The sequence below is a fragment of the Lytechinus pictus genome, chromosome 1 (assembly GCF_037042905.1).
Source record: "Lytechinus pictus isolate F3 Inbred chromosome 1, Lp3.0, whole genome shotgun sequence".
Lineage (NCBI taxonomy): Eukaryota > Metazoa > Echinodermata > Echinoidea > Temnopleuroida > Toxopneustidae > Lytechinus > Lytechinus pictus.
The window spans coordinates 19276537-19293523 of NC_087245.1; the positions used below are offsets into that span (position 1 = coordinate 19276537).

Here is a 16987-nt window from a genome sequence, read left to right on the forward strand (position 1 = left end):
ATGTTTCATGCACCTTCATTCTGTTCTGAAATATGTCATTGTTTCTTAAAAACTCAGAGCATTACTTGATGATCATGATTTCCACGAGGCCTTGAGGGACATCCCCAATGAACCAATCCCTTACTTCACTCAGTTCGGAGACAGACCACTGTCTCTCTCCCGTATGGAGGACCTTAAGATCACCTCTCCTCCTCCATCACAAGCTCAGGTAAATACCTTGACTCCTTTAAAGATTACCTGCCTCTTTTTAAACTTTCGCTATAAGAAATGGATCCTAATAAAATGATAAGATGCACATGCCCATAACTAGGCATTTTGTCCAATGTGTATATTTGCTTATGATGACAGATCATACATATGGATGCACTTAATTATTTTTATGAAAATTAATGAGGTGATAATTGCTCCAGGCTTTTTGTCTATGACGTATTAATAGGGTTTTATGTTAAGGTATCGTGTTGAAGTTAGTCATTTGATCAGTGTGTCAAATTCATAACGGGACATTTTTCGCCAGAGCAAATGTCATAAGCATGTATTCTAAAGTCTTGTTTAAGTATGGATAGCCAATTGTTACATAAATCACTAACAGTAGAGATATCATATTTCAAATCATTTGGCTCTCAAATCATTCATAATTGTCAAGAAAGTATAAATAGATTATTGTCTTCAACATTGAAGAATCAGGAAAGGGCACAGGTCAAACCCGACTTCACAATATCGAAAATATCCATACATCCTGGCTGTAGCCCCAGGTCATTAGAGCTGTTCCAAAGAATCAGGGGAGTGTTTCTTGACACGAATTGCCAGACACAGGAATTTTTTTTCTCAGCCAAATAAATTTGTTAGGTCTAGCAAAGAGTATTGATGAAATGCTTCCCTGAAGGAGGGACTATGAGATCCATAAGTATAAGACAAAAGGTATTATTTATCATATGTATATATATTTGAAGTGTAAAAAAATCACCTACTTCCAACAGCCACATGAAGCTATGGAGAGTCCCACTAAGACGGTCCAGATCGAGATGGAAAGTAGGGGAGTGCGTACACCAGAGAGCACAGCTTATGGGGTGCCCAGCAGAACAATAATGCGTGATTCTGTTACTGAGCAACCTCCCTCTGCTCCCACTGGTGAAGATGTTGGTCTCATGCCTTCAAGGTATGTGCAATTAAATGCTCATGTATGACAAATGCAGCAACATTGTGTATTAATATATTAGGCCCGTGAAGGATACAGAATCATATTTTTTTGCTCTTTTGCTAATAGAAGTTTTCTGGTAGTTTCTGATAACGGCCATCGCACACCTTACGACTGGTCCACGATCCGATTTCAGTACAAATTGCATTTTGCTCATTTTCTGAAAATGTGAGTGAAAAGTCCCTTTTATTTGAGGTTTAAATTATCTATGATGACTGTAAAGATCAAATTAGTTCAAATCGTAGCCAGTCATACAATTGCTATGACATCATAACGACAGGAGATTTTGTAAACAGATGTTCATACGATGATTTAAAACATTCCATATCTCAATATTAGCATCAAATTGCACTGCGTTCTATTCCAAAATTGGGTCGCAGACCAGTCGTGAGGTGTGCAGTTGCCTTTAGGTGCATACTTGCTAAACCAACCACACTGATGGTTGTTTCCTTCCGGTACCCAATTAGTACCTTGGTGAGAGTGGCAAAGTGTGGATAGGACGCTAGGCCATGGTGGGATTCAAACACATGACCCTCTGATTACAAGGCGAGAGTCGGAACCGCTATGGTGTATCAATGCATATTTAATCCTGTGGTATTACATCTGAATAAGGTTACAGGCGAGGATGGCGGGCAGTCCAAATACATGAGGTTGATTAATTATATTTCCATTATTTTCTTTTCATATTTTCTCAAGGTCTGTACTCCAATCATCCCCTGGCATCCATACCGAGTATGACTATCAGATGAGCTTGCGTGAGGAGAAGGAAAGACTGCAAGAGCAGAATCTTAAGAGGTATGTAACCAGGGTAACAAATAAAACGTTTTTTATTGTTTTAAAATGTTTTAAATCGTTTTAAAACGTTTTTTTTCCAACGAAGGATGCAATTTTCTGTAAATCAATTAAATTATACACTAAATACGGTATGATTTAAGCTCTTGTTGTATTAAAAAAGACATGACCACAATTTTGTTAATGAATTTCCAACAGAAAAGTTCATATTTCTCCCAAAATTACTAAATCATGGAAATTGAATGCCTACAAAAAAAAAGATAGGTTGACATTTTATTCCTAATACATGTAGTCCCGAGGTCTTGTCAATCAGGGGGGGGGGGGTGGCAAGAAGAGTTCGCACAATGGAAGAAATTGACCTCCATGGGGTTTCAAGCTTAATTTCATTAAATCAATACGCTTTATTGCATTTGAATCAATTTTAGTGCATGAAATACAAATTCAAATCTATAAATAAAGCCCTTGAACTGCTTATTATTTAATTCAGGAATTCTGATTGATCAAATGTATATTTAAAAAAAATTCGCTATCGAATGTTTTTTTAACCCTATTAAGACTGCGGGGCTGATTCAGCCCTCCCTCGTCATTTTTTGCGATAAATCCACGGCGCAAAATTTTTTACCGCGTCGCTCAGACTTTCCTTTTTCGAGTCTCATGCAAATTTTGAGACCAAAATTGCGACCCCCTGGTATGCGGTTCCGAAATTACGCAACATTTTGTAAGTGCATGCAGACTCAAAATTGCTCAAAAACATGAATTCGTGTACAAATCCAATGCAAATAGTGTTTTTAGGCAAAATTCATAAATTTGTCATTATTTTTCCTTTTACCGTTTAAAATCAATTAATTTCACCTTGTTTATGGTCAAAATATAGTCGCTGACTATTTCCATTGAAAAAACAATAAAAATCATAAGAAAATAAATGTGATGTTGAAAATTTTTTAATGAACATTTGATCAGATTCCTATAGTCTCTGAACCAAAAATGAGCATTTTGGGGGCATTTAGTTAATTGGAGCAAACTTTTGATGTTACGCATAAATTAGCAATGAGATTTTTGCAAAATTTGATTTATAGTTTTTGTCTCACCTGCATAGCAGAGTGAGACTATAGGCGGCGGCGGCGGCGTCAACACCAAATCTTAACCTGAGGTTAAGTTTTTGAAATGACAGCATAACTTAGAAAGTATATGGACCTAGTTCATGAAACTTGGCCATAAGGTTAATCAAGTATTACTGAACATCCTGCCTGAGTTTCATGTCACGTGACTAAGGTCAAAGGTCATTTAGGGTCAATGAACTTAGACCATGTTGGGGGAATCAACATCAAAATCTTAACCTAAGGTTAAGTTTTTGAAATGTCATCATAACTTAGAAAATATATGGACCTAGTTCATGAAACTTATACATAAGGTTAATCAAGTATCACTGAACATCCTGCATGAGTTTCACGTCACATGACTAGGGTCAATGAACTTTGGCCGAATTGGGGGTATCTGTTGTATCTGTTGAATTACCATCATAACTTTGAAAGTTTATGGATCTGATTCATGAAACTTGGACATAATAGTAATCAAGTATTACTGAACATCCTGTGCAAGTTTCAGGTCACATGATCAAGGTCAAAGGTCATTTAGGGTCAATGAACTTTGGCCAAATTGGGGTATTTGTTGAATTACAGCCATAAATTTGAAAGTGTGTTGGTCTAGTTCATAAAACTTGGACATAATAGTAATCAAGTATCACTGAACATCCTGTGCGAGTTTCAGGTCACATGATCAAGGTCAAAGAACTTTGGCCACGTTGGGGGTATTTTTTGAATTGCCATCATATCTCTATAAGTGTATTGGTCTAGTTCATAAAACGTGGAAATAAGAGTAACCAAGTATCACTGAACATCTTGTGCGAGTTATAGTAGTTTTCAAAATCAGCACTGCTGCTATATTGAATCGCGTGATGCAGGTGAGACGGCCAGAGGCATTCCACTTGTTAGATTATGCCATGGGTAATGCACGTGCCAATTTTCGTTGTGATCCCGCGATCGACGGCCCAGATCATAAGGGGCCCCCTCGATCTTAGGAAACGAAATAGCCCAGTCTATTTAGGTTACCGGTAATGTTTTTTGAACTTTTTTATATTTCTTGTGTACAGATTTTTTAGACTTTTTTTTTATTACTAATGGAAATTTTTGGCATAATTTTCCAATCATTAACAAGTAAAAATAATGAAACAAATACAAATTTTGGCAAGAACTCACATTGGGTTTATACATGAAATCAAGTTTTTGAGCAATTCAGGATCCGATAATATGCACTTGTGGTGTATATCATAAGTGTATATCATAAATGCATACCCATGCATGCATCCCCAAAATAGTATTGAACGATATGGCGTGGCTCTGTTGTTTCTATGGATTTATCATATAAATTTTTGAGGGGGCCATTAAGGTCCCCTCGAATTGTTAGGGTTAAGGTTTGCTAGCTGATTATCTTATACTGTTTAAAGTACTTTTCTTCATCTTTACGAAACACAAAGTTTTACCTGCTTTTGTGTGTACCTCAAGAGTATGATGTCAGGTTTACAGTCTATTTGTAAAATATTATTGTGCTTGTGCAACACTTCCATTTCATTCAAGCACTTCTATTACATGTACATGTATTTGAGCTCATTTTAAATAGTGTTTCTTTCCTTGTCCAAAAAGTGATCACAACACTCAGATATGTTTGTTAAAATGAGAATATTTTCAATATGGATTGATTTGCACAATTGAACAGGGAGAAGAGGAACATGACAAAGAGGAGAAAAGGAGTGGTGTTGAAAAAGAGTTATGTTAGAAGAAAATAATACACCACTTGAAAAATAAAATCTAAAATCACATCCAAGCAAATTTATAACACACAAGTCTATGCGGTGTTTTAAAACATGTTTCAAAACACAGTTTAAAACGCGCCAACCCTGTATGTAACCATTCTTTAAGTGAAAAAATGGCTTTTAAATAAATGAATGCATCCATGAAACAGTGTGAAAGTTTGATGCATTGAATGTTAACAATCTTAAGGCATACTCCCATTTTAAAAAGCTACCTTCTTTAGGTACCTATTAAATTTCAGGTGGTCTTGGAAGAAAACTTTTAGTCAGTGATTACCGTAATTGATTTCAGTGTCACAGTTATCATTAAATTGTGTGTAAATCCCAGTTATTTGGAAACAACTCTCGATGATTACATTTACTTTTTTCTTTATCCTTAGGTTACCAGAATTTGCTAGCACTGTGGAAACGACTCTTGAGAACACCCTCTTCAACATCATGATGGAGGCATTCGGAGGAGAAATCAACATGACTGCCAGACCCCGCCTAATAGCCCTACCCCCTCCACGTACCCCACCCACAGCACCAGGTGCCAAACCCAAGCAAGCCTCTGTCATGGGGACATGCACCAGACCGGGGTCGGGGAAGACATCTAAAGGAGAAAGACCCAGCTCGGGAGGAAAGGAGCGGTTGGTTGACACGCCCAAGGTCTCGGTAGAGATGGTGGGATCAACAAGAAGAAGGGGGAGCTACACCTCGCAAGTCACTGCAAAGTAATAGAAGTGCTTTATTTCTAGAATTATTTTGGGTAACAGTGGAGCATGTACTGATCTATACACATGTTTCAATGTCTTTCATAGGAAAGTGTTTGACAGTCATGACATCATTTACCTTGATCCGTCCTACAAAGCTTTCTCTGTTCAAATTCCATCGGAATATAGTCAAATACCTTGAGTTTTATGAAAAATATTCTAATGTGATAGGGAAAGAGTTATATTTCTATATTCATTAAATGTGTGTATAATTGTTAATGAAGCAAACTATACCTTGTACAGAAGGGCAATGTTTTACTTCATAAACTGACCAAGTCATGGTTCTTTGAGAACAAAAAATTTCATGAAGGTCCAACATATAGGGGGTCGGACGTACATATTTTATAGAATTGCCCAGAAGTTGATATTGTGATCAAATTGACATGACAGATTATTAGAATTTGGTGACCGTGCTGCTTGTGCATTGTTTAAGATATTGACAACATTTCACTGCAGTGAATAATGGATTTTTTTTTTCTTGTACAAACTATTTATTTGATTGTATAATTATGGGATTACTTATGTTTATGTATATAGATACTTAAAATCGAATAACCACCCTACATGTATATACTGTAAATATCTATACATTGAGTTTTAGATTTTACAAATACTATGACAACCTTGATTAACTGCAGAGCCCTATTACCATGGTAGTTAACATAATGGCAAAGTTGCAAGTCCTTTATGAAACAGGCCCCTAGTTTAACTTGTTTTAATAAGCCAGTTCATGGTTCTACTCTACACATGATCTTATACTCTACACATGATCTTATACTCTACACATGATCTTAAAGGAGAATGAAACCAGCTGAATCCATATTAAAGAGAAAAATCAAAGAAACATATTGTTGAAAGTTTGAGGAAGATTGAATGAATAATAAGAAAGTTATGAGCATTTCAATATTGAGATCACTAATGCCATGTAGATCCTCCCATTGGCAATGCGACCAAGATCTGTGATGTCACACACGTACAACTCCCTCATTTTTATAGAGTCTATCACAAGGTGAGGTGTTCTCTTTATGAGTGGACAGGTACAGAGGTTTCACAACATTATATCATTGATGAATCGTTTGTCATATGATTAGAATGAGCAAAAAGAGATGTTTTGGGGTATATTTTCAGCATCCAAAAGGGGAGAGTTGTTCATCTGTGACATCATAGATCTTGGTCGCATTGCCAATGGGAGGATCTCCATAGCATTAGTGATCTTGACATTCAAATGCTCATAACTCTTCTATTGTTTGTCCTATTTTACTCAAACTTTTGTTGATCTTATTCTTTGATTTTTCTGCTTTCACAAAAGCTAACTTGCTCCAAGAGTTTCATTCTCCTTTAAGTGAAGGACCAAATTTCATCTCTTTTATTCAATTTACATCCACGAGCGACTGGTATTTCACAATATGTCAAATACTTCATATCAATAAGTGTACTATTCCACCCATTCCAAGTTTGAATGCATGCAGCACTACTTTGTCTTCTGCACTTTATCAACCCCCTTTGAATATTCAGAAGGGCAAAAAATACAATATTTGAAAGTTCATGTTTGATGACGAGTCATGTCTGTTGCGACAAGATACTGTGGTAAAAGTCCAATTTATCTCTGGTAAATATCCTTTTAGTGATTAACTTGTGGATTTTAGCTTATTTTACTTATTTTCTTTCAAGTTGATGCACTGATTATACTTGGCATGTTCAGATTTGATGAGCCTGGATATGTTTAGTGAAATAGCCTAGATCTGAAATAAAGTTTTCTACTTTAGGAGTTTCCCTAGCAACCTGTTTTATTGTACTTTTGTCCTAAACTATATAATAATCATTACAAACCCTGAATAAATGATTCAACTACACATGATGTCAGGACTTCAATCGTGTTTTATTTCATCACAATACATCCTTAACATAAAAGTCCGGAAAAAAATCTGTGTTGATAAAAGGCTATTAATTAGGTTCTTCATTTGGAGGCTTGTTACAAATCTAAATATGAGTGAAATATTTGTGAAAAAGTTTTCTCAAAATATGACTTTCAAAATGGCCGCCAAAGAATTAACTGTATTTGGTACATGAAAAGTGGGAAACTAATAGTGAGCACCATAAATGCATGTAAAATATTGTTATTTGAAAATCACAATGGCCGCTACAGGCCCTTACGATATTATGCAGAATGGGAACAAATCATTTTAACAGAATTTGGCTTTGCTTGGCCAAATGGTGATGTATGAATGAAATATTGTCTGAAAACATGAACAAAAGATATCATATCTTTTTAGGTGATAAATACTGCATTTCAAAATGGCTGCATCTCCACTCAAATTCTATATTATACAATAAGGGCCTATGGTGGTCATTTTCAATTTTAAAATGCAGCATTTATCTCCTTAATTACACAACATTATGATATATCTAGTTAGAAACCATGGTTTTGTCAAGCAATGCCAAATTCTGTCAATTATATGTCCCAGCATGTTACAATGTACACAATGACTTTTAGGACCTATGGCAGCTATTTTGGATTTCAAAGTATAGCAATTACCTCCACGACCAATATGTGATATTATGTTTAAGACAATATTTTCACATGTTACATTTTAGTTAGGGCTTGTAGAGGTTATTTTTTATGTCAAAATAAAGTATTTATCACCTATATGGCAGAAGAAATGCTATAATTAAAAAAAAAAAATGTTTTCAAATAACATTTTACTCATACAACAGGATTATAATGGATGTCATAGTCAAGCAAATTCTTACAAAAATATGTCCCTTTTCACATTGTATATAATAACATGTGAATCAGACAATATTTTACTCGTAGATCACAATTACATGCATTTTTTGTTTCTTACTCGGGTGAAAATTAGTTTCTCCATTCGCATTGTACATGATAAATATAGGGTCTATGGTGGCCATTTTGAATTTCAAAATACAGTATTTATCACATAAATGGCACACTAAGAATTATGTTTTAGTCAGTATTCCACTCGTTTATCTTAATAATATGCATTTTTGTTGGCCCCAGTCATTGCCATTGTTCATAATACTCTTTGGGCCAGTGGCGACTATTTTAGATATCAAAATACAGCAATGTTCCTATATATGATATGATATATCTCGTTAGTAATTTGCAAATATTACTTTGTTCATACATCGCGATTTTTGCAGTTTAGTGCTCATTTTTTGTGGAAATTAGTTTTCCCTATTCATATTGTACAAAATAGAGTATGCAATGGCATATGGCGGCCATTTTTAATATCAGGAAAAAATATTTTGTCAAAAATTAATTTTTTCAGAAAGTATTTCACTCCTGCCACACAATTTTATGATTTTCATGGGTAATTTGCATATTTTGGCGGCCATATTGGATTTTGCCAATTTGCGGAAAATGCTCAAGGTTACACGAGTGGCATCATCCAGATTCGTAATCAGCACCCTCGAATTGACAAGAAACCATCAAAAAATATTGTATATATAAAAAAACAAGGTTTGGTCAATTTTCTATGGGGCCTATCCTGGACTATAAGGTAACTACCATGGTAATGCTGATCAATGGCCAATCAGAATCCAGGATTGGATGGCAAAGTTACAATAAGCGTAACAAAATAGCCACAGTGTAAATGACATAATGTGGGGTTGACTATTTTCCTCTCTCCGCCCCCTGCATGAGCATATTGCAAAACATGTCTTCAATTCCTGGGACAAAATATACAGTATCTTCAATTTCTGAGGCATAATTCAAGAGCTCATTTCTATAACACTATGCATTGTACTATACTGTATATATAGCCCCTATGGATAAATGACTTTTTTAAATTAATAAAATATATTTCGCAAAAATCCATAAAACATAAAGTAGAGGAATAAGAGCAATAAAGCTATATGAAACTACTTGCTATGGTCCATACCCAAGAACCACAAGACGATAGAACAGGGTTTAAAAATTTGTAAATTTAGGTGAAATCACCTTTTACCTCTACAAATACTGTTTTTTAAGTAAAACATATGAATAGACACCAAAACCAGAGAAAAAGGCCAAAACTGTGATTTGGGGGGTTTTGGTATTTGGCCCGGCACTTTTTTCTCGGATCGGAGACAAAAAATATTGTCATTTCATGTTGAGATACATTACAAGCAATAAATAAAAAACTGTTACCATATTAAAATGACAAAAAAAGTTTTTTTGACCCATGTATAGCCCACTCCTAATTTAATTCCACATGTTCAGATATTAATCGTTGTATCACTTATAATAATATACAATAAAAATAGTGAGTGAATGACGTCATAATCTCATTTGCATACCATCCAGGATGTGCATATAACTATTTTATGAAATTAAGCATAACTTTCCATCAGATTTTAATTGGGTTTTTCTCTTATTCTAATCAGCTTTTCGTTGGGGTGGACTAGTACATTATATAGTACTAAAGTGTTCATGGAAATCTATTTCTACTCAACTGATCTATTCAGTTCCTGCTATGTAAGGCATGCTTAAAATATGTAAATCCGAACTGTTCTATTAATATCAATACAAAAATAATTATTATGAAATAAAACTTCGCGCTCACACAACCATTCTAGGTATATTTGGTCCAGTTTTCACGTCAGAATATAAAAAATTGAGCTTGTATAAATTAAATATTTGAAAATACTATCCAAATCTCATTTTAAATCAGAAAAAAAAAAAATTATGCATTACGTTTGAATTAATAAAAATAACGTCTTCAACTGACAATCGGTAAATAAATGATCCAATAGCAAAATCTACATGTGCGTGTTATAACAGACAGGCCTATATCTGCTACCAAAAATCTACTCTTATAATTTCAGAATCCTGATACGTCACAAAGACCCCAGGTTCAACTATATAGCTAAAAATCTTTTGTTTCTGCCAAAAGTCCTTCACTCTGCAAACCACAACAACCGGCATCATTATGATCCTCATTATTCAGTCTGCAGGTCCTTCCTGATGTGAACAAGCAACAACTGACATGATAGATCCCTCATCCAGTAGGGTAACTCTTTCAGACATCGAACCGATGAGTTACCTGAAAAACAAAACCATAACCATTGTGAAACCATCTGACTTAGACCTACCCCTATGCACTTTATCTAAATAGAGTAATATTCACTGAGCAAAGTGTTGGAAATTCATTAAATCTGATAAAAAAGATTAACAATATTTTGTGAAAACAGTGATATTCATGTCCCCACTTTTTCATAAGTTATTACACGTATATAAAATCTCCCTTATAATAGAATAACTAGTTGCAGCAATAAAATTTAATGTAATAAAACACAAAATAACGGACATGATCAATTTACTATTTGAATATGCATAGAACACATTCACGGAAATAATGCAAATCTATAAGATTTAATTGTTCTTTGGTATTTCTTGTCCAATTATTGATCACTTTTTCACTATTTTGTATGTCTGATTTTTCTTTATTTGTTCAAATTATATTATTCTCAGCCTGAAATACCCCTTTAATAAAATTAGGTTGCAAATCAATCTTAATCTCTACTCCCTTTACCATACATAAGTATCAGGTACCATGTAAAGTTGGATAGAGTGATGCACAATAGTCAAATTTTTATTTAAAAAAAAGGGAAAAAATCCATTGTGACTCGCGTGATATTTACACATTTCAACTTTTTAAAAATGATTACGCAGAAGTTGTATATCCTTCTGTGCAAAGTCGATTAATTTTCCCCCTAAATAAGTATGATGATCTCCGCCACCTAAATATCAAGTATGAAACTGATGATAGGACCAGTGAAACGAAAGTTAGATCCTCTTCAATTTAATAAGTGTTACTATACTCATTATTCATTTTAAATTAGTAAATTGAAATAATATCGCAGGTTTAACTTCAATTATTTTATTCCAATTGACATTTCAACAATTTTTATGTATAATATACACATCAATAATATCATTTATATAGTACAAAAATTGCACATGGAGGAAGGTTTAAAAATCCAGAAAGCGGGTGTCGGGATACCTGTAAAACTATGAGTAAACAACAATTAAAAAAAGAAAGGGCAATTAAAGAGAAGGGCATAGAGAGGCGAGCAAGCAGTAAGAATAAGATAGGGCATGAACATATGATCCAAATGACCTAGGTGTATATTTAACGCATATCTTAGTAAAGCAGTTTTTTATTTTCATTGATCTGCAAATTATTGAAGAGACATTTGCTCAAAATATTATCCTGACATATTAAAGCCTATTTTTACAGGAACCTGTTAAAAGTTACCTTACCCCTTTTCAAACTTGTCATATATTTGGAAATATCATCTTTTGGCATCCTAATTGGAGCAAAATGGAATTTTCTGCTGTATCGCAAAACCACATTTGTATTTTCTCTTGGAAAAGATACGAAGAGACACTATTCTACACATTACATGTAGACAGTGGCTGGTACATCAAAGCCTAGCTCCAACTGGGAGCTCCCATTGGGAAATAGAGGCATTTCTATCACGATTTCACATATCATAATGATTACCGTGTGAAGTACAGATCGGTAGGTGCTTATCCTACTCTTTCCTCTCCAGCTGGTTTCAAGAAAAGTGGCTTTACTATACAGTGCGTCCCACAAAAAACGAAACCGAGATTTAGCTATGATTTATCATAACTTAATCATAAAGACAAATGACCTATCAATGTAAAGCTTAGAATCTCCTCTTTCATCTGATATTACTTAGATTATTCCTCATTCACGCATGAGTGAGCAAAAACAATTTGAAGAAAGGATACCAGAAAGTCATTTGGCGGGGGGTATCAGAAATTCACATGCCTATAAAGTTCAATATCTGCTCTTTTGATACCTTAATCACAAAAAATGGTCGAAAAGTAAAAAAGTTATGTTCCCTCGATCGAAACAATGCTTGTATTTCCATAATTTCATTAAATAAACGTGTTTTCACCGGTTTCCCAAAGAAGCTATCGCACAGTTAACAAAAGACTTAAAGTATACATCCGAAGAATCAAAAGTATTTTATAATGACTTTATGTGGTCATCATTGTAAAGGGGAAGTATTACTAATCAGATATATAACTTCACTTTTCAAAATAGTGATCAGAGTTTGCAGAAATCAGCTCTCAAAAATGATTTATTTTCATGCCATATTTCTGCCTTCCACCGGTCCTCTTGCGAGCTCCAGCTGAGTGACGTCACACAATGAGCAGTGAGCAGCTGAGCTGACAGCAGCCCATTGGAGACGATCTTTCCAATCAGCGTTTTTTGCTCTTAGAATTGTTTATTGCTCTTAATATTGGTCTTGTTATATAGATAAAAGTTTGAATTTACTGAACAGTGAAAAAAAGTGCACATTTAACGTATTTTGGTAACCGATATTTAGCTTAGAATTTTTTTTTTTTTACAAGAAATATATGTGAATAAACAAAGCATATTTTCACGTAGAAATCACACTTGCGTCACATTAATGTTATAGTCAATATAAAGCATAGACATTCTTCTTTATGACTGAACAAAAATTATGAAATTTCATTAAGTAGCAAAGTCAGGAACCACAAAAAAAACACGGCAATATCCATCGCGAAATGACTGAAATTGCAGTTGAATTGCCGAAGCATTATTAGGCAACAGCGGCGAGCGGACTTTATTTCATATATTTAAAAAATGCCATTTAGGTAGGGCAATAGTCCGTGGCCAAATGCGTTGGCCATTGTTTTGTCATGTGCGAAGACCCTGGTTCGAAACTCGGGAATTTTTTTTTTCTGGGCATTTTTTTTTTATTCCTTCCCCGTCCCTACCCATCTTTTTTTCTCTTTTTATTTTCTTGTGAAATTCTATTCAGACCTGTATTTATCAAATCTTGCTTCTTAATTGCTGCTTTTGATTTTCAAGTTCTTGATTAGATTATTTCTACTCTTATTTGGGATGGGAGGGGTAGAGTTAAAAGTCAAGTCCACATCAACTAAAAATTATTTGAATAGAGTAATTTCCCTTGTTGTTTTTACTCAAAACAGTCATGATATGCAAATTAGAGTTGTCACTCACATCACATTCGTTTCTATTTTTTGTGGCATTTTGTTTTTTATTCTTTGCAGATTTGACGATAGGAAACTCTTCATCTGATCACAATAGGTTATATTTACGGAACTGTTAAAATAGTAATTATATAAATTTGAATCAAAGTTTTTATGAAATTTCCTGCAATATCTTGTTATTTTTCTTTAAATTCAAATGAATTTTTGATTGCGTGGACTTCTCCTTTACTCTTAATGTAGGGAATGCATAGCAAAATTTATCCAGAAACAAAATTGTCTTAGAATATGCAAATCAGTAATTGGACACATGTTCACTTTTCTTTCATCCAGGCCACTTCCTCACATCCACCAGGCTTTCAGTCTTATAACAAAAATGATGAACCATCACACAACAGCACACAACATTCACAGTGCTTCACAATAAATATTTCACTTCTGTTCATACATGCAATAAATATTGTGGAAAACAAATAAAAGGCGTACCAATATTCAAATACCGTTTAAAAGGACAAATATATTATACCTTTCGAGAAAAATCAGCACGTTAAATATCTGATAACAAAACATAATTATGGGGCACTGCAAGATTGATAAAGAAATTTTTTCTTTTGTATCATTATCAGTCCACAACTTGCAAACCGTAGGTCCTGGAAAGAGTGAAGAAAAAAATGGCTATATCCAAATCATAGTAAAAGGACATGATGGAATCTCCCAGATTGAGGTAGCAAGCAGAGACCAGAAGTCACCAGAGTCAGCAAGTGTGTAGATCTGTGTGTAGAAGAGAGATAAAAAGAAATAGTTTAAATAATCAAATCAAAGTATGAATTTAATTATCGTGATGATTGATGACGTGCGGTGGCATATAATTCCCGGTCAACAACAAATGATAGTAGGTTAAGACACCTGAAAAGTTCCACTCAGAACACTGGTGCTCTACCTCAAGTGATGTTTGTGTAGGCCCACTCCACTTCACTACCGCTACACTACAGTACATGTACGCCACACCTACCCAGGTAGGTGTGTAGCGTAGTGTAGGCTGTAGCAGTAGTGAAGTGGAGACTACACGAATATCACTTGAGGTACGGTGCTCTCTGAGTCTCTGTGTCATTACAAAGATTGTATTTATCTTCATTGTTGAAGGCATTATGCATGCATATATGCAGCAACACTTTAATCAGAAAGAAACACCAGACTCTAATTTTGGCCCACCCAAGGGTTCATTACATGCCGCCGCGCACAGAAAATTCAAGAGTGATTTTGGCCAGGAATCAGGGTAATCACCACTCACACGTATTGCGAGGTTAGTATTAGTATACTGGGTAATCACTGCTGAAAATTTGTCTGGCTTCATGACATCGGCATCATGGTGATATAATTCTGTGTATAATAAAAACTTAAACATTTCTCTGAAACAGCAGATTTTCAGCCATGGTCCATACCAGTACACCTAAATAATTTGAATTAATTTAATCGCCTGCCTGAATCCTGACCAGTTTTAGAAATCTGAAGAAAAAATCTGCTGGAATTGTGCAAAAACATTATTTCCAAAATAAAGACTTTTTAATTTTAATAGTATACGCCAAAATGCATGATTCTAAACTTATATCAGATCTGTATCTGTCATCTGACCTGAATGCATCGTCAGAACAAGTACAGTTTCCAAACATGCTTACCTTGACTTTTGACTGGATCAAACAGCGTAACCTGCAACATGCATCGGGAGCAAGTGAATGGGACCGTGCAGCTTGGAGTTTTTCAATAGTTAGTAGAGCAACACAACGAAGACTGTCGAGTGGACAAAATCGATCTTTCCAGTTCACAATTCAATAAAAACCGGGCAAAATAACACAGTTCTGGTTCCCTTATAGTCTGAAGTTGTCGAAAACAGAATTCGGATATCACAATACATGAAGAAAACGGTAAATTCGAAGAAAAATAGAGACCAGGAAGGTGAATCAGCTATCACTGTACTGTACTGCTGGCTTGCACAGCTACAGAGCTAGAGAGCGGCTTAAGACCTTAACAGTCGATCATCATGTGACGTCATTATTCTCGACTGTATTTGATCGCGGTCTTGGGGCGGCTGGGGGGCTGAGAAGGGTCTCTAATAATTTCATTTCTTGCATTTCCACGACATCAATAAGACTTTTTAGTGACATATTTGTGTATAAAAAGACAAGACCTTTCCATTCATATATAATTTGTCTATAATCATCACTTTCGTGAATTTTCTTTGGATGTATACTTTAATGCATGGCTGATCGTCAACAAAAGTGTCGAGTGAGTTTGAACACTAGCCTGTAAAACCTCTTCATTTTATGAAATTATTGAAATTCAAGCCTTATTTCAAATAACCAGAACTTTTTTATTTCTTGACCATTTTCTGTAATAGAGGTATCAAATTAAAGAGCAGATATTGAACTTTTTAAAAATGTTGTTTTCTTTTTGAAACCCAGATACAGCCCGCCAAATGACTTTTTGGTATCCCCTCTTCAAATTGTTTTTGCTCACTCATGCGTGAATGAGAAATAATCTAAGTAATTCCAGATGAAAGAGGAGATTCTAAGCTTTACAATGGTAGGTCATTTGTCTATTGTATTTGTGGTTTAGTTATGATAAATCATTGATAAATCTCGGTTTAGTTTTTTGTGGGACGCACTGTATATATAGCAAAAAGTGCCCTTTTTCCTCAATGGGGCTCCAAAAAATGGAAGATTTTCCCTTAAATAGGCAAAATAAGGAAAAGGGGTGGGTGATTTTCGCAGCCCCCTGAATGGGGTAGGCTTCAATGACCCAGCACTTCTTTATGTGTACCTGATAGAGAAAAGCCTAGTCTTTCGTTCCAAAACAGTTTGATGCAATAAAAGCGGCTTGCTTTACAGCTGAACTCCAAAATGGCAGATTTTCCCATAAATAGGCAATATATGGAAAAGGGGTGGGTGACATTAGCAGCCCCCTGAATGGGATAGGCGTTGATGACCCAGCACTTCTTTATAATTAGCTGATATAGAAAAAAACTACTCTTTCGTCTCTAAGTAGTTTCAAGACGATTTAAGTGGCTTGCTTTGCAGCGGAAACAATATTTTGCCTCAACAGAGGCTCCAAAGTGGCAGATTTTCTCATTAATAGGCAAAATTCGGAAAAGGGATGGGTAACTTCGGCAGCCCCCTGAGATAGACTTCGATGTCCCAGCACTTCTCTATATGTAGCTGGGAGAGAAAAGACTACTCTCATCTTCAAGTAGATTTAAGGCGTTTTGAATAGTACGCTTTGCAGTGTTAACAGCTTTTTGCCTCAATGGGGCCTCCGAAATGGCAGATTTTCTCATAAATAGGCAAAATACGAAAAAGGAGTGAGTAACTTCC

General features: G+C 35.1%; 1 protein-coding gene and 1 long non-coding RNA gene across 3 annotated transcripts in view; one reads left to right on the plus strand and one right to left on the minus strand.

The window, feature by feature from the left end:
• Positions 1-7463, plus strand: part of LOC129258903 (cilia- and flagella-associated protein 65-like) — a 38193-nt gene extending 30730 nt beyond the window's left edge. Inside the window, exons 33-37 of one of the 2 annotated variants that reach the window (XR_010293187.1) lie at positions 58-208; positions 978-1156; positions 1892-1990; positions 5234-6947; positions 7375-7463. Coding sequence is in view for 1 of the 2 variants with exons in the window: in XM_054897144.2 (XP_054753119.2) it covers positions 58-208; positions 978-1156; positions 1892-1990; positions 5234-5570 (766 nt within the window). In the remaining variant the exon portion in view is untranslated. Of the gene's footprint in view, positions 1-57; positions 209-977; positions 1157-1891; positions 1991-5233 lie in introns of both variants that reach the window. The other variant, XM_054897144.2, reaches the window with a different exon arrangement.
• Positions 7464-7466: 3 nt separating this feature from the next.
• LOC135153681 (uncharacterized) lies at positions 7467-15611 on the minus strand. Its single transcript, XR_010293189.1, has 3 exons — positions 15296-15611; positions 14146-14390; positions 7467-10650 (listed from the first exon to the last, which is right to left on the minus strand). It is a non-coding gene; the product is annotated as an uncharacterized LOC135153681 (long non-coding RNA).
• Between the last annotated feature and the right edge of the window lie 1376 nt (positions 15612-16987).